Here is a 26580-nt window from a genome sequence, read left to right as displayed (position 1 = left end):
CTTGGTCTACCTCTGACATAGTCCGACGAATAGGACCTGTTTTTTTCTCAGTTACCAACTATCACTGCTCAGGCTCTGATTGCTCAAGAAAGATTGACCGCGAAGTCCAGTGACCGCGCCGCCCGTTCGGGCGGGGCGGTCACTGAACTTTCGCGATTCGTCTTTCTTGCGCCATAGATATGAGATAGTTGTCATAGTCTGAGCTGAACATTGTCTGGTAAATAAGAAAAAAAGGTCCTACACGTCGGACTACTCTGACACGTTTCCAAAGCCAGGGTTTCAAGACACAAACACGGCAAAAAGCTAAATCGACTTGCCGAAGATTTTATTTAGGCCTATTCAAGAAGTGAGATCAGATAGTATTAATAACGTAAGAAATTATAGGTTTTGCTTTAACATATTTAAAGGTTTGTGAATTGCACGGTCAAATTTTGTAAAACGATTTTTTTCTTATGCATTTTAAGGAAATTCCTGGCTCAGTAGATTGTACTTTTTGAAACCCTGTGTTTTAACTAAATTCTCTTCAAACTATATTTAAACAAGCTATGAACGATAATGGTATCAGACAGATAGATGAATTTAATAATACAAAAATAAACAAATGAATACAAAACCCACCCAAGTCCATGGAAAGTGATTTTGAGAGAAATACATGTGTATCATTTTAATTCCTTCAGTTAGATTTTACCTTGTCAATATGGTAAGTTTTACGTGCAAATGAGTGGATTAAACTGTATTAAGTATGACGATTAGCATTTCAGGGACTTCGTGGGATTCATTTTAAGTGCTGGACTTGGGTGGTTTTTTGAATCATATACAAAGACAACAATGTTGGAATGAGATTACCGCTAGTAAGATAATACAAAATAAAGCACACAGTTATGTATAATGTTGATAAGCATTCTGCCAAGTAATATAAACCACACACTTTCCTTTATTAAACCCAATTTTTTTCTTCAAAAGTCACTCTCCAGCAATGAATGTGTTACAAGTGGACTTTTATACATACTGGATTTCAATCAATGTGTTACAAGACTCAAATCATGGAATTAGGTGGTTCTTTCATACATATGACATGCCTATGTATAGCAACAATTCCCCATGCTTAACTCGATTTGGCCAGCGTATGGACTTGGGTGGGTTTTGTATTCATATATTCAAATATGTAACTTTTTGGCACTCGTCTCACTCGCGTCTTATTATAATTAAAAACCGAATAAAAAAGACTAGTTTGCGTCTGACGTCAGTGCAAAGGCGCGGCCTGATTGGTTGTAGACCTGCGCAGTACGGCATTTTTGGTCTGGTTGGCAGGACGTCATACGCAATCTAGTCGTTTTAATTAAGTCTTCAATTATAAATCTACTTCTTTCCCCCAAATAGCTGATTTCACATGATTTACAGAAATGTCCGTTAAATTCAATCCACTTTTGGCCAAAAAGACGGCTGATCTTATATGCATGATAGCAAATGTAAAAACAAAAAATCCCACAACGGAAAATATAGGGCGGCTAAATAGTAGTAGTAGTATTGTTTATTTTATTTCATATCGCAGCCCTAAGGCTGAATTACATGGAAACTTACAATTTTAAAACACATCAAAAATATATGATATTATATACAACAATCAAAATTACTATATTGCACTTGACACATTTCAAAACACAATTTATCACACAGCAATAAATAAGTCATGCAAATAAAAATTACAAAAGGGGTAAAATTTCATAAAAGTCAACACAATGGCATATAAAAAAAAACAATGATGGGGGCTGAATGAATTAAATAACAGGACAGTCCTGGGCAGGTAATCATGAAAAACCGCTAATTATTATTCAATAAACTAATAAAAAATGGGATGGGCTACCCTGGAAGCGCGAAGTTCTGGCAAAAAGCTGGGACAAATAGTCTTGTTTATTCCATAATAATTTAGGCACTCCATTTGGTCTACAAAAGGTAGGTCATTTTATATTATTAAACAAGGTTAAGGCCAAATAAAAAATAAAACATGTTTCACGTCCCCTCCCGCTTCCTTTTTTGAGGTTTCTTCAATTTTATTTTTATTTTTTGAAATTCAGTTATAAAAAAAAAAAAATATGTCTAGGAAGTAGAGATGCTTTCTATAGCCTTGATAACATACAATAAACACTTTTGTAAGGTTTTGTGATAGTAAGAGGGGGCCTATCTCTCAGAACAACAAATAAAAAGAGGCCTCCTCCTTTTTCCAGGCATTATTGTATACGCTAAAACAGCGATTTTGCGATAAAAAATAAAAAATAAAAAGCCCCCTCTTCCTCCTTTTTTTCAAAAACCCGGACGTGAAACATGTTTTTTATTTTACTTGGCCTAATAAAGAAATTATTATTGTGTTAGTGCACAACCTCGAAGCTATCATTTAACAATGGAAACATTTTGTAATGGGTAATACCATAGAATAAAATAGCGGAAATGTTATTTGATGCAGATTAATCAGTGAAGCAAACAATATCAATTCCCATACTCATATTATAAAATAATATATCCCGAAAGGCCAATGAAACCATTAAATGGGCTATTCCAGTTGAAATCCATACGCCCTCAAGATATGACCTTAATTTTCCACACAGGGGGTGTAAATTTCAAAATTCAGGAAAATCGGGCATGGTACATGTACATGCACGTACAAACGTATTATTTGGTATCATTGCATCGAGAGGAAGTTTGACCCAATCGAGGACAAATTTGAGCCAATGCAATCAGGAGGAACATTTTGAGATCACTTTTGAAATAATTTTGAGCATTTTCAAATTACCATTCCCACCATTCAGGTACACTTATAATAATCTAATTGGGCGTTTATTAATACCAACATGTTCACCAGAGTCCAGACCCATACAAGCTAAAATCGTAAATATATAGAGAACACCATATCTCAGAAATCCAACCCTTTGGGCTATTCTATTTGAAACCAATACACCCTCTATTGAACCCGACATTAATCTTTCACACAGGGGGTGTAAACTTCAAATGGATCACCCATTCAGGTAACCGAGTCAATTAAAAATACATCGTCAACCTGCTACGCTAAATGCCTAAGTCGTTTTTACAGGTTTTTCAGCAAACGGCTCTTTTCAGAGCCACCAAAACTTATACAATCAGCAGATAGGCGAGATCTGCTTGTTTCTGTAGACAAGGGGCAGTCTTCAGCAAACGGCTCTTTTCAGAGCCACCAACATCTTTATATTAGCAGATAGGCGAGATCTGCTAGTTCTCTGTAGACAAGGGACAGTCTTCAGTGAACGGCTCTTTTCAGAGCCACCAAAACCTTTATTAGTAGATAGGCGAGATCTGCTTGTTCTCTGTTGACAAGGGGCAGTCTTCAGTGAACGACTCTTTTCAGAGTCATCAGTAGACAAGGGGCAGTCTACATGTCTCATTCTTAGGTACTTTGTCCTGAAGAAGTCAGAGCTACTCCTGACGAAAGCTTGACAGTTCTAAACTTGTCCGACGGCGAACCCGCTAAAAAAACCACTAATTGTTATGAATTCCCGTCGTAAAAGCCTATCCCACAATTCGTTTTTACATGTTTCTCATTTGCAATTTTGATTTTCTGAGTAATAAACCCATAATTCATCAAATTGCCAGCCGAATTTTTCATTAACTTGTGGAATACATCAAAAGATGGGTTTTACTCATAAAATCAAAATGGCAAATGAGAAACATGTAAGAATGACTTAGGCATTTAGCGTAGCAGGATGACGACATACTCCTTGTATGAGAGATTAAGTCTTTCACAGTGGGTGTACGGATTTCAAAAGGAATAGCCGGATACGCTCGGTGCGCTGTCACTTGCCAAATGCTTGACATGGATGAGATAACAACAATAATGAGTCTGCTTCCTATTCATATCTCTTTTACATGTTTTATTATTTTGTCTCAGGGTCAATCGAAAGTCTATAATGTCCAGCATTCAATGTACATGGCTGATTTCCTGTCCAAAGTAACAAATAGTCATTTAAAAAAATTTAAAATCATGATGGAAGTGGAAGTTCTCTGAAAATGTCTGAAATTTACGTTCATAAGTTTTAACACTAAGACCAAAATATTCCGGCTAGAAATCATGGAATATTCTAAGGACAAAGGATGGAGTTGGGTGGTTTTGGTTGGTGTGTTTGTAACGTATACATTTTGTCAAGGCTTTCTACAATGTATCGGTGTGTTCTTCGTAGATTGGCAGGAAGATTTTGATACCAGTGCTCAAGCAGTTGGATGGAGTAGTGCTATTTCCATCGGTGGATATGGTGTTTCAGGTAAGAACAAAAAAGGGATAGAAAGCAAATACATTTTTAAATAGATATATTTTTCAAACTTATTCCGTGCTGTGTCATAACTTTATTATGCGATATGGTGCAAAACCCATAACTGTTTTTTTTTATTCAGGAGGGTGAGACTACATTCTAATACAGATTAAGGTTAGCAACTATTTTAAACTGTTGCGATTTGGTAGTTCACAGCATCTTGCGAATGGTAGTGCATTGATCATTTCATAGCGAGTGTGTAGAAGAGTTCAAATATCGCGGATATACTTTTGTAGGTCCTGTGGTTCTTAAGTTATGTTGTAAAGATGGCTGAAACAACAACACTTTTGTAAAACGTACATAACTCATTAACAACAATAAATCAAGCAAGTTTTCAAAGTATATAATTTGTAGAATGAACTTTTGCCATTACATCAAAGTGTTATTTTCAATATTGATTTATAAAATGAAAATGGTAATGGTAATTTTGTATTGATAATTTGGTCTGGGCAATATCGGGAACGTGGTCAGTTGGTGAAGTAGGCCTACAGTATAAAAATTGGTGAAGTACACCAGCATGACCAGGCACAAAAAGAAATCCTCAGTTATAGTCGTCCTTGCCGTTCAACAACCTGATAATTTTGGACTATTCTGAAATATACAGTTTGGTAATTAGTCCTTGCTTTATCATTGCATTTGACACCATGTTTGTGAAATTCGAGCAAGAATTGCCCAAGATATGCGCTTTTCCAAACCCTCAAACCCCAAAATCAAAAGTTGCGATTTTAACGATTCAATTTGCCATTGAAAATCGTTGAAATTGCAACTTTTGAGGGTTTGATGTACAATATGTGACGTGTCATGTCAAAAGGAGACACTTTTGGGCAGGTTGTCAATTTTGAGATTTTTACTTATCTTAAATATAAAGATATTTTGCTCCACAACGCTGTTTTCACCAATGCAATCGGACATTCCTAAGCGAAGATATTGAGTTCGTAAGTTATGGTATTATAAAATTAGAAATTGAGATATCGGCCTTTCAAAATATTATTGACAATGTTGAGAGTCCTGAATTACTTGAAAAATGTCTCGGAAAAATACAAGATGCCAGTTATATTCCGGTCTGAAACTATCATACAATATTTTTAACATTAATAACATCACAAATTCGCAACAAACCCAAATTGTGAAAAAATCACCCCAGGCTATTTGTCCATTACGATCCTGCCCAAAAGTGTCTCCTTTTGATATGACATGTCACATATAAGGCCAAGTAAAATAAAAACCATGTTTCACGTCCGGGTTTTTGAAAAAAAGGAGGAAGATGGGGCTTTTTATTTTTTATTTATTATCGCAAAATCCATGTAAATACCCATAATTAGAGCTGTTTTAGTGTACACAATAATGCCTTCAGAATAATATCAGAAAGACATTCTTCGTATTCAGAATGCATTTCGATAGGTCTGATGTGCTCTCATGTCCCACAAAAATACTGTCGAAACGCTCAAAACGCTTATTCCAGATCCCTTTTGTAAATTTCGTAGTATGTACATGTAAACTTTTTATCACAGACAAAGTGATATTATATAAATTATCAAAACTTAACGATCAAACAGGTTTTGTTGTCGATAAAAACAAATGAACAATCAAACATTCTAAGAAACAAACATTTTAAGAAAACAATCTTGATTTTTTCATCAAAATCAGGTATTTTTGAGTATTTGGTTTGACACTGCAAAGACCGTAATGATTTCTTATATTCAGAGTACAAGCTGTCGATGGATTAAGGGTAGACGAGATATTGTTGGTCGAAGCAACCTAAAAATCGATTTTCATTATCTAGATCAATATATTATTGAAAAATAACACCTTGATGTTTTGCAAAAGTTCATTCTATAAATCGTATACTTTGCAAACTTGCTTAATTTATTGTTGTTAATGAGTTATGTACGTTTTACAAAAAGGTTTTAGTTTCAGCCCTCTTTACAACGTAACTCAAGAACCGCAGCACCTATAAAAGTATATCTGTGATTCTTCTACACGCTCGCTATGAATTGAGCAATGCAGTTTTTGCCAAAGCTCACTACCATTCGTAAGATACTGTGAACTAATTACAGTTTAAAATAGTTCATAACCTTTTAATTGCGTCTATTTCACTGACTTGGTAATAGAACATACAGGCCTGGCATCCAGTGTAATCAGTAAGCTGTCGATGGCAAGCATGTATCTGTGGATTAGTTGCGTCTATTTCATTCACTAGGTAATAGACAATGTATTCAATGGTTTAATTACAGGCCTGGTATCCAGTGTAATCAGTCCGTACGTAAGCTGTCGATGGCAAGCATTTTTCGGTGGATTAGTTTCGTCTATTTCACTTATTTGTTCCCCATGGATCACAAATATTTTTCATCTTTATATCATCATGGCGTTTATGGGTAAGTACTATGTACTGTAATTATTGTTATTTTACTTTAATCATTTAATAATTTGAATACTATTTTTTTTTAATATCAATAGATATTTCTCATAGTAGACATAAGACACGGATACCACTGTAGTTCTTATTTTGCTGCCCTCCTTTGACCAAATCAGATGTTGATCTCGGCCCCAGCCGGCCTGTGCTCGTTAGTGAAGAAGGAGCACAATCGATCCAGCTAGCTTGGATCCATGACTAGCGATATGTACGCACATATGAACGTCGTATAAATCACCGTACCCTCAGGACATACTCTCTAAATTCCTAAAAGAAGAACTAAAATGGCGAAAGCAATGTGTAATGGAATCATGTACCGACAAAAACCAGCTGATGAGGAGGTAAAAGGACACTCAACCACTCGCTCTGGTTAAAACGATCCTCTCACCAAATCACAAGAATCCGTGTGATTATTATAGTGTTCTGCCCTCTAAACCTGAGCCTAAACTCCCTGGTTGAACCTTATATAATTGTCTTCGGTAAGGACTTATCGGACGAAGTCTTTCCAATTTCTCAATGTTTGGCCGTCTTTGCTTTCCGTGGATCTATTTACAATGACCTTTCCTACCAGAATAACAGTATATGACAATATTTTTCTTACACGACCAACTTATTTTTAACCATTGTTTATTTTATGCTATTCTAAACTAGGGTTCGGCATGGGTTTCGGATACACCAGCTGTATTGTAGTACTAGGCTACTACTTCGACAAGAAACTTGCTCTAGCAACCGGAATAGGGATTTCGGGTTCCGGAGCAGGAATGCTGTTTCTGGCTCCGTTAATACGATACTTAAATGATGAATATTCATGGCGAGGCGCCATGTTGATTTGCGGTGGTATGCTGGGAAATATATGTGTATTTTCCTCTCTGTTTCGAATGAGTCAAGCTGAAATGATAAGCATGACTGCAATTCGGCCAGATGTTAAAGATATGCAAGATAAAACAACAAAACAACGTTCTGAACATAAACAAAATACTAATATTGAAAATAAGAAGAGCACTGCACATGTTGGTTCAAGGAATTCAAAATGGAGAGCATCAGTAGCTCAGAATGTATGGAGACATACCAAAGCATTTGTGAAATCATACACTAACATACTATCCATTCGCGTTGTAATGATGTGCATTGTTTCGCCCATATTGGTAGGTTTGGGCTTGTATGCATCACTAATGTACTTTGTTTCACACGCTATTGATCTTGGTATACCAAAAACAGACGCTGCTTTTCTTCTTTCTATCTATGGAATATGTGGAATAATAGGACGTCTCAGTTATAGCCCGATAATCGACAAAAAGATCGTGCCGCCATTTTATTTAGGAAGCTTACTCATTGGAATAGCAGGGTTGTCTTGTTTTCTTGGATCTCTCGCAAAATCCTATGTAGCATTGGGAATTTTCGCCGCCGTTCTCGGATTATCTACATCCATCTACTATGCATTGCACCCATTGTTACTTAGAGAGGTGGTTGGAGTCAACTATTTTAAGAAGATATATGGAATTGTTTTCATATTAATGGATGGTACGTCTTTAATTGCTCTACCTCTTATGGGTAAGTAAACAGTGATGTAGCTAAGGGAGGGAAGCTCCACCCTGTGGAAGATCATACTCTTTCCCTGTGGGATTCTGGCAGCGTGATATGAGATATTTAGTGACATATTTTTTCGTCAAATCCCCCTCCCTCTTGTTATAGTATACGATTTTCCTTTGATCGATAGAAGACAATATAATAAACTGGCCTCAAAAAGAAACTTATAATTTAAAATTGCACACAGGATTACTTCAATACTCTACTCTAAACACTGGTCAGTAACCAAACAGTTGTCCAACTGACACAACAGCAAAATGCACTGACATGGAACACCTTCCTGGACCACATTCACAGCCCAACATATTTCTTTTACTGGGTTCCAATTATACGCCGGTACATGAACAAAAATTACACACAGGATTACTTCAATTCTAAACACATGATAGTAACCAAGCAGTTGTCCAACTGACACAACAGTAAAATACACTGACACGGAACAGCTTCCGGGACCACATTCACAGGCGAATAATTGCAACCCAGCAAAAGAAATCTGTTGGGCTGTGAATGTGGTCCAGGAAGGTGTTCCATGTCAGTGCATTTTGCTGTTGTGTCAGTTGGACAACTGCTTGGTTACTGACATGTGTTTAGAGGAGAGTATTGAAGTAATCATGTGTGTATTTTTGTTCATTTGTGAGTGCGGTTAAACCATAACGAGATCTGGGCGCCCAATCACAAGCCAGATCCATTTAAAGATGCATTACATCATGGCCAATTTTAGTAGGCCAGAAATCCGACAATCTCATCCATAGACAACCGTGTTAAACTTGTTAACCGCAATCGAAAGTAAGTAGTCCACTTGGGAAGCCAACAAAGAGAGGGAGTACGGTGACTAAAAAGATCAGATGTGAAAATCTATCAATTGTGCACAAATTAATTAAATCATAGTTTTAAGAGTATGCATATAAATGGGCAAGTGGACTACGGAGATGTCTAAGCTTAGATTAAAATGTTTAATCTAAAAATACTTAATCTAATTGATTAAAATTTAGCAAAATCTGAATTAAATTACCATACTTTAATGTAATAGATTGAAATTCAAATCCATTATATTGAATATTTAATCTTAATTTGGATTAGTCTTGTATTAGTATCTATTTTCATCCAAGATTAATCCATGCTAAGATTTTAAAAGTTAATCTGATGGATTTGAACTTTAATCTTTAAGATTCAAAAATGGTAATCTAATTTAGATTAGTTAAATTTTAGTTCGTCTTTCATCACAATCTAATATGCTAACTGTTTAATCTTATGAATTTAGAAAGTATGGTACATCACAATCTTTCTAATATTTCCCAATATGTCAACTAAGGGAGCGATCACTATTTACGCCAGGGGGAACGGATGATTTTAAGGGGGCACTATATTTTTGATTGACTTGAGGGGGGACATGAAATTTTGACCTTAATATTTGGAGGGGGGTCATGAAATTATATACAAGGAATGGAGAATTCAAGGGAGGGACGTGAAATTTTTCCTTCGATATGGGGGGATATGAAATTTTTGTGCGAAAATATATATAAATCCTCCGTCCCCCTGGCGTAAATAGTGATTTTTGTTTTACGCCAAAAATAATGATGTCGCCCGTGTTATATGAGACGAAAGATGCACGACAGCGGCTAAAAACAATACCTTTATTCTCATTCTTAAACACTTTAATTCAAATAAAAAAGGATCACTCCATAAAATAATCATACAGTCGTATTAATTGTCAAAGGGCATCTTTTTATTAAATTAATTGTCATTAACCCATGATATTGCGACTACGTGTTTTTTAATTGGATATAGATATCATCTCATCATTTTTATTCGCTGTATTTTAGTACTTTATTATTACTGTTAAATCTCATTTATTATGTTTACCCCCGAATGTTTGCTTTATTTTCCGTGTTTAGGTTATGCTTATGATGTAACTGGAGACTACCGTGTGTCCTTTTACGCTGCTGGTAGTGCAATGTTGTTAAACAGTATTATCACCGTGATGGATCGGGTTTGATGGAGATTGATAGACGACGACAAAGATCGGTCTTATCATTCTTGGTTTATTAAAAACATAACTTACTACAGTGACATTATTGAAATTTAAATAATTGGAATAAAACATATTATTAAAAATTATGACTTTTTGAAACACTGTCAGGTAATTGTGACATCATCAATGCTGTATATCAGAGAAGATTTCTCATCTTCTCTGTGTATATCCAATCGAATCATATATACTGCGCCAAAAAAGTATCCTTACACTTGTTCAATTTGGTTTTTTTAATAGATGCACTATCTAATCCGGTACCTTATGATACCATTGAATCCAATATGACGCCAAGAAGCAAAGTTACAAGCATTTGATTAGACGAAGGTCCAGTTTTAAAAGTGACAAACTGGCCTATTCAAAACTCCACAGGCTAGACTTGGTTTGAGAGTGGTGAATGGCTAATTTATGCGTACCTTTAAACAACAGGAACAAAAGAAAACTGAAACAAAAGAGCTGACAAATAAAATGAATGTCTCTTTGTTACTTTTAAAACTATGCCTTCGTCTATTTAATTGCTTGTATCTTTACTTCTCAGTCAACATTAACAGGTAAATTTTCACAGGAAAATTTTCTGGACACGTGACCAATGCGTATCAATGCGAGTGTAACCTCGAGCCTGATCTCCGACCCCGGCGGTGACCTCGCTATTCAAGTCTTAGTAATTTTGAATTGGAATAGTATTTTTGATCGCAATTTTGATAGAAATTTGTGCATTGCAAATTTATTAAATATTATGTTATGAATACACCATGATTGTGCATTGTATCGTAGTACAGACGGGTAGGTAAGGTATATTAATAGTTTAGAGGGCCGAAAGATTCACTGTATCATAATAATAAACTATTTAAAGAAATCAAAGACGTCTTGGGAGTAAAAAATGTAGTGTAATGGATGAATGACATAATTTTAACCAATGAAAAAAAGATATATTTTTGTGATCAATCAAAAAAACCCTTTATAATCATAAATTTAGCCTAAGTACATCAAAAACGGTTCAAAAACCCGTCAACGCTCTTTTCAGTCATCGCCCCGATACCTTCATGGCAGAAATCGCCATGATGGTAGGTTGAATCCACAGCCACGCATGGACATTTTGTTCCGACCTGTTTAATAGGTTTGAGACGCATAACGGGCCGAGGGACATCCGACAAAGGCTATTGACAATACTAGCCTGGTGACTGACCTCTGCTCTGTAGATGTCAGTGAGCATGGTATACGTCATGACGTCATCTGCTTTTAGACTGCCTCCACCAGTGGCCTACGCTGCGCTCAGGGTTTTCTTTAAGCATTTTGCTGAAGGAGTATTTTCAATTTTTTTTTGACTCTTTCAATTGTGAATTTTTCCTCTGAAGGAGTCAAAAACATTGCCCAAGGGGTATTTTTTATAACATTTTAAACAATAATATGTGCGTTTTTGGAGCCAATAGGCGTAGATCCGGGGTGGGGATGGGGTGGTGTGGGTGGTGGGGGAGGTGGGGAGGAGAAATCTCCCCAATATTTTGCCAGGGGATGGTCCATACAATCATCCCCCAATATTGACGCCTGTATGTGGGTTTCTGGCACTATTAATGTGTAAAATTTTTGTTTAAAAAAGCCGAACATTTTTGAAATGAGCAGTCCATGGAGCCTTTCGTGGACGGCAAGTTTTCCTAATAAATTGTGTTAAACATAAATTGGCAAATGTCGAAAGCAGAAGTGAAAGTGGCCATTTGTTTATCAACTACGCAGGGTGATATTCCCCCCTCAGGACTTGAAAAAAAAAATCAAAATGAAGACCTAATATTGAAGCGATTTGGTGGACCATTTTGGCACTATTACTGTGTAAAATTTACGTTGAAAAGCCAAAATTGTGAAATGACGGTCCATGAAGCCTTTCGTTGTCACGGTTTTCCTATTAGCCTATAAATTGTGTTAGGTGGTACTACACCCTGGCCAATTTTGTGCCTATTTTGCATTTTTCTCATAAATTATAGCGCATTGGTGACAGGTAAGATATGTATATTATAGGGGCAAAGACTACAACTACTGCACTGAAAATTCAGCAACTCAAGGCAAGTAGTTATTGATTTATTGATCAAATATTGGGTTTCCCTCATTTTTGACTGTAACTCCACAACTGTTGTCTGTGCTGAAATAAAATTGCCAGTGCAGTAGTTGTAGTCCTTGCCCCTATAATATACATATCTTACTTGTCACAAATGCGCTATAATTTTTGAGAAAAATGCAAAAATAGGCACAAAATTGGGCAGGGGTGTAGTACCCCCTTAAACATATGGCCTAAATTGGCAAATGTCGAAAGCAGAAGCGAAAATGGTCACTTGTTTATCATGTTTATCCACTACGAATGGGGGTGTCTGAAGATGTTCCCCCCTGAGAGGGAATATTTTGCAAAATTAAAGTCCAATTGAAGATATTTGACCCGAACCCAATTTGCAAGATTTCAATCACTAAAACATGCATGGATCGATGCTGACAAAATGTGATGGGCCCTACATATCGGAAGTAGATCCTAAATGCCAAAAGCCGAGAGTAAATGCACAATATCGGGTGTTTCTCTATTCAAATCTTGCAATATCTGAACGCGTACGTTTCAAGATTTTGTACGCGTTGGAGTCAGCAAAGTGCCTGAACGCGTAAATACGCGTGTTTTGTGCGTTAAAGTAAACCCTGGCTGCGCTATAGTATTGTGCATCTTCCGTGACCCGAGCGTTTACGAATGAGGGCAGCTGTCATTTTTGTCAGTTTTTGAGTTCAAAACACACGGTTCATTCTCAATACGCAAGCTAACGACTATCATATTCTTTCAACACATATATTCAAGTGCAAGCCTTGAAATTGGCTTCTTTAGAATCAAAAAATTACGGGAGATATTCATCATTTTCTACCCCGGTATCCAAAGATTTATCGTCTTAATATAACATACATAACATAATGGGCATTTATTGAGCGCCCCACAAAGAACGGAGCGCTTTACAAAAGAATATATACAGGTACATGAACCATAAACTATAATACAAACAATACAAAGCATAATATATGTCATGACAATTGGATAAGAGCATGATAAAACTACTTGAACAGGTATGTTTTCAGATTAGCTTTGAAAAGCAAAATATCAAATCGTGCATAGCACATACACGTGTAGCGATCCCGGGTATTGATTTTAGTTTCTCTGCTGTACAATGTAATTATTTACCAGGCGATGTCGGTGTGTGTCATAATGTCTACATTATTTGTTTGATGTACAGCCTGTTTCAAAAATATATAAATTGTGCAAGTGAAAAGCGCCCTCTTTGGCAATTAGAAAATACCGTTGTGATATGATGCTTACATCAACGTCAAGGGCGTAGTCTTAGCTCTCAAATGCCGCTTGTTCTGTTCAATTTGCTTGTTTTAATCTCGACATATGTTTAGTTAACAACGAAAGGGTAAAATCACAATTTTGCCACTTTTATTAGGGAAGAGGGCTGTACAAGTAAAATCAATGATAGCATCAAGTTTATCAAGAGTTCCTTCGTGAAATCAAAAGAATGCATCAATTACACAAGAATACAAAATTGTTTTTACTATTTTATCATGATACGGGTATAATGATTCTCTTTTTCCACTTAAAACAGATTACAGGATAAATAAATGTTTCACATTCTGCTGTAAAATTAAATACATGTGCATGTCAATGATTTTATCATGTCACTCAAGACATGTTAAAAGACAAACAAATATTACAAACTTATAGGTTAATCTTCTTCTTAGCGTGTCCGAGCCAATAGCTGACGCAGTGACGAGTAGAATCGTTGAATTCAGCTAGGTCCTCATGTGTGCAATGTTGCCCCATCTGTGGACAGACCAACAGGTGTTCCATAGTCTGTGGAACCGTTCCACACTCCCAGGTAGTGTTTTGTCCTTCTGGTAGGTAGTCCCATTTCTGTAAAGCGACCTTGCACCTTCTGACCCCTGATCTTAGTCTGTTGAGACATCGCCACTCAGGCCATGTGGAATCAGCTCCAGGTGGTAGCTACTCAGTGGGTTGCAGTACCATAGCTGGTGAATTGGGAGATCTCTCTTTCCACAGGGTGAGTCTTTCCGCTTCCTCTGGATCTAAGGCGTTTGGGTGCAGCAGTCTGGTTGAACATGGGGTGTTTCATATCAGTGGTCTGACGCTCACGCTCTTGCATGCTGGTCACTTGTCGGCGTACATCTGGAGGGGCTATAGCAGCTAAGGTGTAGAGACTCTCCGTTGGTGTTGATCGGAGGCATCCAGTGATAAGTCGACATCATGAGTTGAGTGCTGGGTCTACCTTCTTGGCATGAGTTGATCTTCCCCACACTGGTTATATAGGTTAATGAACGCGTATTACTTGTTGGGAGAGAAATTAGACAAAATAATGCATATTACTTGTTGGGAGAGAAATTAGACAAAATAATGCATGCGCGCTGATTTTGATGCGTCTACTACACATGATTAATACATGTATAGCCCTCATCCCTAGTAAAAGTGGCACAAATTGTGATTCTACCCTTTCGTTGTTAACTAAACATATCTCGAGATTAAAACTAGCAAACTGAACAGAACAAATGGCATGTGAAAGCTAAGACTGCGCCCTTGACGTTGATGTAAGCATCATGTCACAACGGTATTTTCTAATTGCCAAAGAGGGTGCTTTTCACTTGCACATACTTTCGTTTAATGACTAATTACAATTATTTGGCGAATGACAACAATGTATTTTATACATTAAATGTAACTAAAATATTTATTTTTTCATTTCCATTTAAGAAAAGGGTGCATTTTAATCGAGGTAATGTATGACGAACGGATAAAAGTTGCACAAATTTCAAATGCGATTATTTCAAAAGGCCATTTTCGTGATACGTCACTATGTCATCCGAGCGACGATATTTTTAGGATTTTATCGGAACTGCCTTATTCAAGGCCTCGGCATGCGATTGCCGTAACACAGACATACTGAAACAGGTAGAGGTTTATAAAAGCGAGTTTCAATTTGCAGGTATCTACCGAATTATAGCATGGAATGTAAATACCTCATGGTATTAACTAAACTATCAAGTTGCAGCTGAAGTTGCCAGAGCGCTTCTTGTAAACTCATCACAAGCATAATCTGTAAGCAATATGAACAAAGGGTTTTTTCTGAGTATTCATGATATCAACATGGTAGCCCACATGGTCATGGTGGCTGCATGGTATCTCTTGAACATGCTTTGGTCGTGCTCTGGTGCAAATTACAATGCGGTCATGGGTGCGAGTCCAGTAGAGAAATAGTATAGCAGTCATGGTATACAATACACACAAACAAATATTACGCAAGTACACAAGTGAAGGAGATCATTACTGATGCTTAATCGTTTCCCAAAATAAATTAAAAAAATAGCAATGGGAGCAAAATTGGCATAAGCATATATTTACCTTTTTATATTTCTTTATTTTAATATATGCAAACATGAAACAAGCATATTGTGAAAGGGGTTTCTTATGAAATGGCCATTTACGAGTCAATAGCATAAATTATTTCTTCAAACCGAGTCACTGAAATCATGCATTTAGAAAACATTTGCCAAAAATCATCCAAAATGGCCGAAATGGCACAAAATCAAAAGTCCAGGTGAACTTTTTTTTTCACAACCAGAAGTTTCAATGTTGTTGGGTTTAATATGCATCAAATAGTAAAATAAAACCTAAAAGTTTTCGGGAAAAAATCCGCAGTCATGGGTGCAGAATTCTACACCTTTTTAAAAAAATCACCAAAATCCATACTTAGCTGTAAAAACGTCATCAATTTATATCATTTTGCGTATGTTTCAGGCTGCATAATATTTTACAACTAACATTATATAAAATATCCAGTATTTTCATCATAATTCAAATGCCAAGGGTGTAGAATTCGGCAACCTTGTCTGCGAAAATCATTAAATTCCAAAAAAATAAAACTGGCGAATTACTGTGACTGAATTGCATAAATATGCATGATATGCATATTAAGCCTGAATAAAATATTGAAATCCAATTTTATAGTATTTATACAGTGCAATAGAGCATAAATGCCCTAAATTTAAAAGCTATATATTTCAAAAATACTACTACAAGGGATTTTCAACATAGAAATCCAAACAATCAAGTACCAACATGCACAGCTTTATCCTTATATCACTTTTGGGTTTTAACAAAATGTATCAAACCTCTACTGTGATTGGCAGCTGCATAAGGCATCTCTTTGATAGCTTATAATGCCCAGCCATTCAGCAAGTGGCTAATAACTGACCTTGATAGGCTTGAATGAACACTGTCATCTGCTACAAAACCATCACACTCTAGGACCTGGTCACTCCATAATGCTACAGGGAGCACCGTACTTTAACAATGGAGTGAAAGACTCATAATTGATTAGGCGCGTATTTTAAAAGTACAGCTCCTGTGCGTGTATAGCAGCAAGTTGTAGATGGTATAAATATTAGAAAAAGTTTAGGGTTGGGATCAGGTGAAAAATACATCAAATGTGCACGAAACTTCACATTTATGTACATGTTCAGAAAGGTGTCTATTTAATGACTTGAAAGGCGTAATGAAATTCCAAAGGAAAGCTAGTGATTTAATTTGTAACTTGAGATCCCCCGGGTTGAGATCTACTTGTCCAATTTTTTAGCCTTTTTACAGAGAGCATGATAGAGGTAATAATGGCAACTCTGCCAAATTACAGCTCAGTAGGTTAACGTTTCCACCTGATCTTATTGATCTGAATATTTTGTGCCATTCTGAGCAGTGCTGTACTTGGCTACTGGCAATTAAGCGCACTGTTGCGATGGACCAATTTTGACTCACACTTACAGGAAAACCAAATAAGTTATGTTGCTGTAATTTGCAGGATAGTTACAAAACATGATGTCTGTGCAAGCAGTGCACAGTTGAGCTCCCTGCATGTCTAGTAGTAGGTGAGTAGGTAATGGGGATACGCATCCTGCACAAGAACAAATAAACACAATGGGGAACGATTGCTCACACAAGAGGAAACTGAATATATTTTCAGAAAGAATGAACAGTTTACCAACCCAAAGGGTTGCAATTAAACATGACAACAAATAAACTCAAATCTCGACCGACACACAACCCAACTTGAAAAAAAACCCAAGGGAATGTGCCGGCATGGGAATCGAACCCACGACCTTCCGATCTCTAGACGGACACCTTATCCATTAGGCTACCAGCTCCCACTGATAAACGGTGGTTAAAGCTGGGTCTAATGTTATAGCAGTCATGGTATACAATATTCTAACCCAACATGGGGTGGCACTCACATTACCGTAAAATTCCGTCTACAAGCATATATATGCCTCTAAACGAGGTTTTTTTGACACAAGAGACAAGAGGCAGACACTCTCAACAAAAACGTTATTTGGAGTTTGAACAACTATATTACTGATAAAGGCGGCTGTACAAACATGTATATTTGTAAGACCAATCTATTGCAATGTTTTTGAGAAGGGTATTGGCCTTTCATATCTTTCGTTAAAAAACCCTCGTTTAGAGGCATATATGCTTCTAGACGGAATTCTACAGTATATTAAAACGCTTCGTGTGCCCATCAAATAGACTCACTTTTTCTGCAACTGCCACCCAAAGGCTTACACGGTACACCCAATGCCATTATAATAAATAAAAAATAATTAGCAGTCCACGCCGAAAGAAAAATCCGACAACGATCACTCCCACTGTAGATCAGACCTAGAGTCGTTCTACGACGCCGGTAGACACAATGTACGTCACTTTCATATGCTACCCCTCCTCCCCCCGCTCCAACATGACGTATAATAAGAGTACAATTCGTTTAAGAACGAGATGTCATTGTCGCGTTGTTCCTTATTATGCTTCTTTCTAGAGTGGCTGCTCCATTTTTTTACAATTATAGTGCAATTCTTTGATCTTTCAAATCCAAGTCTTCAACATCTTGTCCCGATTTTCGTCTTCGTCTATCAAGGTCTCTCCATACTTGATCCATCACTGTGATAATACTGTTTAACAACATTGCACTACCAGCAGCGTAAAAGGACACACGGTAGTCCCCAGTTACATCATAAGCATAACCTAAAAACAAAAAACGGGGGGGAAAAGCAAATCATGGCTAAAGTTAAAATATGAAACAATAAAGTACAAAGGAATAATGCAGTGATACAAATGACGTTGGTGATCCGGTACATAAATTTATACAAAATTTATTTCACCATGCCGAACTTCTTTCAAATGTTGTCCAATCAAAATAGGCTATTGGCAGCTTTAAGACGTGCGTTTTAATGGTTTGCTAAAATATTTAAAAATCATTTCGCCGTAGATATTGATTCAAAATGTAGTCGCAGGCGACATAATATCGAGTTATAAAAAAAAGTCCACTGCTTGCTTTAGCCAATAAAAACAATGCAAGAAGGATCCTTATTGGTTGCAAGAATGCAACGGATAGCCAACCAGTGTTCTTCTTACAAACAAAAAGACAGAATGAACTTGTGCCGAGAATCATTATTGCTTGCAATTACTGTCGGCGCGGCAAAATGATTTTATCACAGTGGAGAAATTCAAAACTTGACCAAATGACCCGGCATAATGTATCACGAATTTTCAAAATGCATGCAAAATAGGAAACCCCTTATTTCACCGGTAAAAGGAAACTTTTTACTTACCCATAAGAGGAAGAGCTATAACAGACGTGGTGTCCCACAATATCATTCCAAAGCCAAAGATCTTCTTAAAATAGTTGACTCCAACTACTTCTCTAAATATCAACGAAAACAGTACATTATAGGTGGATGCTGAAAATCCAAGAACTATAGTAAAAACTACCAATGCTTCATAGGACTTAGCGAGAGTTCCCAGAAAACATGACGAGCCTGCTATACCTAGGAGTAAACTTCCCAAGTAAAATGGCGACATGATCTTTTTGTCAATAATTGGGCTATAACAAAGACGTCCAATTATTCCACATATTCCAAAGATAGAAAGAAGAAATGCGGCGTCTGTTTTTGGCACTCCGAGATTAATGGCGTTTGACACAAAGTACATCAGTGCGGTGTAGTAACCAAAACCGGACAAAATACACGACACAATGCATATCATTACAAAACGAATAGACAGAACTTGTGTGTAAGATTTTACAAATGCTTTTGAATATCTCCGCATATTCTGGGTTACATATGTTCTCCGTTTTGAATCCCTTGAAGGCAGGCTAATATAATTAGTGTTTTTTAAGTCGATATTTTGTTCATATTCCGAACTTTTCTTTCTTGTTTTTAAAGGAGTGTCTTTAATATCCGGCCGTATTCCCGCCATGCTAATCATTTCAGCTTGGCTCATTCGATACAGAGCGGTAGACACGCAGATATTTCCCAGCATGCCCTCGCAAATCAACATGGCGCCTCGCCATGAATATTCATCATTTAAGTACCGTATTAAAGGAGCTAACATCAACAATCCTGCGCCAGAGCCGGAGAGTCCTAGACCGGTTGCTAGAGCGAGTTTCTTGTCGAAGTAGAAGGACAGTATTATAATGCTGTTGGTGAATGCCAAACCAATGCCAAATCCTGAAGTGAAGAATATAAAACAAAACTCATTTACTATAGTAAGCAGCAACGGTTTCGATGAAGTAGTATGAGAAAGACGTTTATATTATTAAATGTCCTAGGGTGTACAGACTAAAGACCTATCGAATACACCAACCGGAACGGCATGGATAGATATCTAGTTCGATTCCACAACCATTCATACCTACATGGGTTTTTTTTATATTGTCATGCGATTGCCACGTTGAGGCCTCCTGGTGGACAGAATTTTATTTAAACGAGGAAGAGTAACGTCGTATTCGATACGGTCTATTGACCAAATGTCCAGAGATTTGGGATTCGTAAGTTAAAAAGTGAACCTTTTTTTTTCTTTCTTTCTTTCTTTCTTTATTTATTTTGCAAAGGTGCAAAATGGCGTCTCCTCCCTCATGGGCAGTGTGGTGATATTTGAATTAATATTTTGTGTTGCTACAATTATAGTGGAACCAATATTTTTCATCTTTACATCTCAAATGATAAAACTAGAAGAGTTGCTTTTGTAAAATAACGCAAATTGTTCCTCTCATTATTAGGAATACAAAAAAGGTCAATTGCCATATCGTCGACCACATCACATACTGACCTATTCAAATCATTACGCTTTTCGAGGAAATCGCGATTGAAAATTCTGTTGTTGGAATTTGGCTTCATACTTACTTATTTCTCAATAGAATTTCCTCGACAGGGTATTTATATAACATGTATAAAGAAGAGACTTTGAAGTTTCATTTTGGTGAAATTTACATGTCCAACATTCATGTAAAATTGTTTAATACGGTGTTAAACTTTTTTTTTTTTAATTTTTCGGCCCCCCCCCCCTTTACAGACCTCAAAAATTTCAGGGCCCCGCTTTTTGACATGAAAATTCTGGGTCCACCCCATAGAAAAGCATATAAACTCAATTTTCCCAGGAAAATTTGTGGTCATTTTTTTCAGGCCCCCTTAGGAGGGTCAAAAATGTTTAGTTTTAGGCCCTCCTTTTTGCATCAGGCCCCCTTTTTGCATCAGGCCCCCTAACAAGTGTTTGTGAACGGTCCCTTAATTAGAAAGAATTACGGTCTGTAAGTTGGTGAATTTGAAGAGCTCCAAAACATATTGATACATCAAAAAAGTCAATAATCTCGAATAGAACCGTATGGGATGCGACCGACGACCTAACATGACTAGGGTGCTTCGTTCTGAGTTTGCCAAACGTCAAACTAGTATCTCATGTACAGTGGTGTAATGCAACAATTCAATTGTAATTTACTGGCCTTAAATTACTCCTCTAAACATAATTCTTATTGGACTTAAGCGGTAGTAACTCTGACGTGGGACATGCATCAAACGTTACACCTAAAATTGCGAATTTAGTTCACTACTTGAGATTTAATACTTAGACACCAGTTTCGATGAAATCGGACCATTTTTAAAATGTGACCTTTTTGTATGAGTTTTTGACATTATATTCCCTTAAAACTAAACAGCGAAGAACACAAATGTCTTTTTTTATTCCTGGCCATGAGATGAACGATTTGAGATACATTACAACATGATGCGAACATTTTTGAGAAAGGCATAGAATGCACATGCAAAAACTGGAACTGATCCTAGTTTTATCATTTGAAGTGTAAGGATAAGATTTGGTTGACATTTTTTCGCGAAAAGGTATTTCAATTCCTCCCTACAAATGTGTCGCTACCATGTATACTTGCAGTCTTCAAAGATAGTCGGTCATTTAGCGGTCCCGGCCATTTGATGACTTTCATTTATCTCACCAAGTCTACGTGGCTTTGGCACATACAAATACAGCAGTATATTAATTCACTGTCTTAGTGCACGATAGAATATGACCATTGATCGAAATGATCACAACACAAAGCCTATGGCATATCAAAATTCGGAACAGGTATATGAGCCCAGGCTAGGAGCAGTAACCAATGGTTAATAGAATAGTACTTACCCATAACGGCCATGATGATAGAAAGATGTGTAATATGTGTGATCAAAATGGAACAAGTGAGAGAAATAGACGCAATTAATCCACCGAAAAATGCTTGCCATCGACAGCTCACGTACGGACTGATTACACTGGATACCAGACCTGTAATTAAACAATTGAATACATTGTCTATTACCAAGTGAGTGAAATATACACAACTTATCCACCAAAAATGTTTGCACTTGATACCAAACCTGGAATTGCACAATAGTGAGGCAGGGTAACGGTTGCTTTCATCAGCATGGACACAGACGTGAAAAAGCATCAAATTGGGCATGTGACTTCCTAATTTCTGAATTCGCTGTCGTAGTGCACGTTAGTAAAATTTGCTAACTAAAGGATCAGTGTGCGCTGCAATCTTTGATTTAAGCTCTACGCAGACTTTTTATTAGACGTACAAGATTGTATGTAACATATCTACGTTATTTAATCTATTGCCATTCTATTTCCAGTAATGTTTAAGTTCTAACGAATGTTTGATGACGTAAAATCGATAATATATTTCTACCAGATATTATACGTAACATATTATCGATTTTACGTCATCAAACATTCATTAGAACTTAAACATTACTGGAAATAGAATGGGACTAGATTACATACAATATTATACGTCTAATACTCGGAGTCTGCATACTGCTTTAGAATATATGCATGATATTAGCTGCGTTTCTTTCTAGCTGTTTTTGCAGCCTAAGGGGGGGGGGGCACTCAAGTATGATAGTGTATGGATGGGGGACCAAATTTTTTGAAACACCCCCTACAAGCAACAATTTTGCCCCTTAATAAGGTAATTTAATATAGCATTTACTGAGTTTTTGGTTAGTAAAAATGAAACATATGTACCCTCGTAAATTTTTGAAAAGGTTCCCTAAACAAGTTGTTCAGTTTCAGAAAACTACCCTTATTCTTGAAAATCAGTGTTTTTAGACCCTAAATGCGTCACGCGCGTACTATTTGCCTTGCCTAAAAAAACACCCCTTTTTACTTGTATTTTTGGTCACGCATGCGTACAGACCATTTATGTGAGTGGCCCCCGGGATTTGTAGCACTTCTAAGTTCTAACATAAATTCCCACGCATCTTACGTCCCGTTCCTGAAATCCATGTAAAAATTTAAGCGCATCTGCGTAACATCATGTCCATGCCAAAAAAACACTCTATAATTAAAGACAGAGATAAAAAGAATTTATCGCGTCTGATGTCACTGTCAATTACGATCCTGATTGGTTTACACAGGTTAATAGCGCGTAAAAGGAAGACCGATCTATCTGGTGCTGATCGGAGAAAAGGAATAGCAGCAAATGACGAAAAATTACGTACTTTTACTGGCAAAAAGCAGCTTTTCTAGGCATGGTGCCTCCGCGAAAGAAAGTTTCCTACTATAAAGACCTAACTTTTGAGATGGTTTGCATGTTTGAAGGTGCAAAATTAACAATAAGGCGTCCGGTTATACCACCCCGTTCAGTAAGTCATTATCACGACACTTGTATTAACAAACCGTGCTCGAGTTTGATTGACAGACGACGTCAGACGCGATTAATTCTTTTTATCTCTGTCTTTCATAATAGGCTAATATAAGTGATGGTGATGTGACGTAGCAGCCAATAGTGGACAAACTTAATTTTGACAATTTGGTTTAAAACTGGCGCCACGGTTTTGATTTAAATTCCTTTCTATTCATATTTTCACCAAATACTCTTAGAAAGATGGTGTTTAAGAATATGCATCAACATTTTGAAGCAGAAATTAACTTTTAAAATTGGGTAAAGTTGTCTTTAAACTACCATGTAAACATCTCAAAAAAAGTAACTAACCCCCCTTAAATAATAATCATTATTCAAAAACGGGTAATTGTATTACAAATCTGTAAAATGCGTTGGAAGCAGAAATTATTCCTGCACATTTTGACACCTCATTTGCGGCAATTGACTAAATATTGACGTCACAACGTACATTTAAATCAATGTAACCCATGATTTGAAAGTTGCAGTAAATTGTATTGATTTTGTATTCAGTATAATGGAAGGAAATCTGTGTAATGATATCTGAGTGATTTTGTATTGTAAAAATTTATAATGTAAGTGCAACTTTCAAATCTGGACCTCACTACATTAAATTGACCGGTGTTTTATCATGTTTATTGTTCTCTAAGCTATCGTATCAAATGAGGTGTCAAAATGTGCAGAAATAAATTCTGCTTCCAATGCATTTTACAGATTTGCAATACAATAGCCCCTTTTTGAGTAGTGGCCATTATTTAAAGGGGTTAGTTACTTTTTTTTTAGATGTTTATTACTGCAAATACAAAACTTGCAAGTTTGTTTCTTCGAATGAAAAAAAAAACGGTGTTTGTTTTCTCTATCGGGAAGGCATGTTATACAGTAGTAGCATGTTAATAACCCTTGGTCTATCGATAAAAAACAGCTATTACAAGAATTTAATATTGCAGTTAGCCTCAAAATACTGGTTAAAATATGTTGGTAACATTTTAACCTATGTTAGTTTAATATTAAATTAACTTTGCTCTTCAGATATCTAACGAACATTGTCAAAACTCATTTAACCTACTAAAGGTATATTTTAACAAGTTAATTAAAATGTTCCCAAAATTGCTTGATAAATTTTTAAATCACACTTTGCCGTTTGTTCGAAATTTTATATGAAGGCACGTACGTAAAATAAGGGCCAAGACTTTCAGTTTTTTTCTTTCGTGCACTTTTGTATGTCATTTTATTTCATTCACTTTAATGTGCACTTTTGTATCTTATTTTATTTCATTCACTTAAATTATTATTTCTTATTTTTTATTTATATTTTTATTTTTTTTTTATTTTTTATTTTTTTATTTTTATTATTATTTAAGGGTTTTTACGTCACTCGGTCACCGATGAACAAACAAACGCAAAACACAAACACCCAGCACTGAAACACGAACTACGCTCGGCCAAGAGGAAACAAACCATGTCACGAAAAAAAGAAAATTTTCTATTTTTATTTCAATTTTTGTTATCCCCCCTTACCTGAAACACCAAATCCACCGATGGACACCGCACTGCTCCAGCCAACTGCCTGAGCACTGGCATCAAAATCTTCCTGCCAATCTACGTAGAACACACCAATACATTGTAGGAACCCAAAACTCAACGTACTCGTCACAAATACGCCAAACAAGACGACCCAACTCCATCCGCTGTCCTTAGCAGAAGGGGCCATCTGCATATAGTGGATGTAGCCTAGCACATAAACATAATCATGATATAAATGGTATACACAATGGCAGTTCCTTGTCTTTTCTCACCGTAGTAAGCTATAGTCATATATACTACACGCCCAAGGTCTTGATTTTTGATAAATGAAGGTCCATACACTTTACTTGTTCGGACGCATGTTATTGTTAGGATTTAACCCGGGATTTAATTGCAAAATGGCAATTAAAATTATACAAAAATAAAAAATAACCTGAGTGATATACTGGTATACAATTATCATTGTATCATTTTATTTTTAGGACAGACCTTGCAATATATTATATTTCAGGCAGATTAGGCATATACAACATCAATTAACATGATTGATTAAGAATAACAATTTCTTGTCCCGATTCCGTTCTCTATATAAGGAGAGGCCCGGTGTTTATCGTTAGCTTTGGCCAATGCTCTCTTGAGAAACTTTGATGCATGCCTGTAATTGACTGCTGACAGGCAAAGCATGTAGAGTATAAACAATTAATTCTAGACCCTGGACCCTGCCCGGGTTCCTGCACTGTGACATGAAACACGTGGTACACAGATTAAGTTTCAACATGTGGTGTCACCGATCAAACTGCAGTGTGCACCACCATGCATACACTGTGTGTGTATGTGCAATATGATATCTGTGATCAAACCAGGCAAGCTAGGTCAAGGTTGTGCGCATGCACAACAGATGACCCCCAAATTTCCTCCGATGGAATATTCCTACAACGCATGATTTGTTTACCCACAGAGATGTACCTATACACGTGATACATACATCCACTGTGAATAAAATTCCGTGAACTTGAAAGAAACTTGAAACTTCATTATTCTATAATTTATAGGCCCTGCAGTAGGCCTATATACCAAATGCGTATTAGCCTTAATAATAGCGTATTTTTTTTGTTTTCTGTTTAAAAAAAAAAGGCACTAGGTAGCTTTAAATAATTATTAATTACTTTTTTTTTTACTTTGAAGCGTATCAAATTTATTATTATATTGCAATTATGGTTGATTTTATACATTGATAATAATGCAGAGGGGTTCTTTGTTTGTTCAGCATCATAGTTAATTTAGGATGATCAAATTTATATGAGTAGCAAATCAATGTAATTAAAATGTCATTTAATAGAGAAAATGTCAAATAAATATCAAATAGGCCTAATTAAATATTTTGCAATTCTCAATTTTGGATGCGGCAGTAAACTCAAAACCAATATTGTGAAGGGCTTTAGATTTTGTTCTAAAATCCGAGACCACGCCCTTTTATTTGCTCCAGGTCTATGCAACCATTGCATCTTGCCGGTGCTAAGTATCGTATTCATGTCCCCTCATGGTAATAGAAAGGGGAGCGAGAAAGGGATGCGGACTTAACCGATAGTTGTACCTGTACAGCAAAGG

The 26580-nt window shown here is 36.5% G+C and overlaps 1 protein-coding gene and 1 long non-coding RNA gene across 2 annotated transcripts in view; both read left to right on the top strand.

The window, feature by feature from the left end:
* LOC140167333 (uncharacterized) overlaps positions 1–26580 on the top strand; it is a 525284-nt gene that overhangs the window by 199205 nt on the left and 299499 nt on the right. The window lies entirely within an intron of this gene.
* On the top strand, positions 4097–10330 carry LOC140168742 (monocarboxylate transporter 12-like). Its single transcript, XM_072192151.1, has 4 exons — positions 4097–4286; positions 6569–6709; positions 7399–8298; positions 10230–10330. Exons 1-4 carry the CDS (start codon positions 4097–4099, stop codon positions 10328–10330), a joined length of 1332 nt encoding a protein of 443 aa, XP_072048252.1.

This window comes from Amphiura filiformis, chromosome 13 (genome assembly GCF_039555335.1).
Source record: "Amphiura filiformis chromosome 13, Afil_fr2py, whole genome shotgun sequence".
In the NCBI taxonomy this organism is placed as follows: Eukaryota; Metazoa; Echinodermata; class Ophiuroidea; order Amphilepidida; family Amphiuridae; genus Amphiura; species Amphiura filiformis.
The sequence above is the reverse complement of the archived record's forward strand: the minus strand, read 5'-3'. Positions and strand labels throughout refer to the sequence as shown.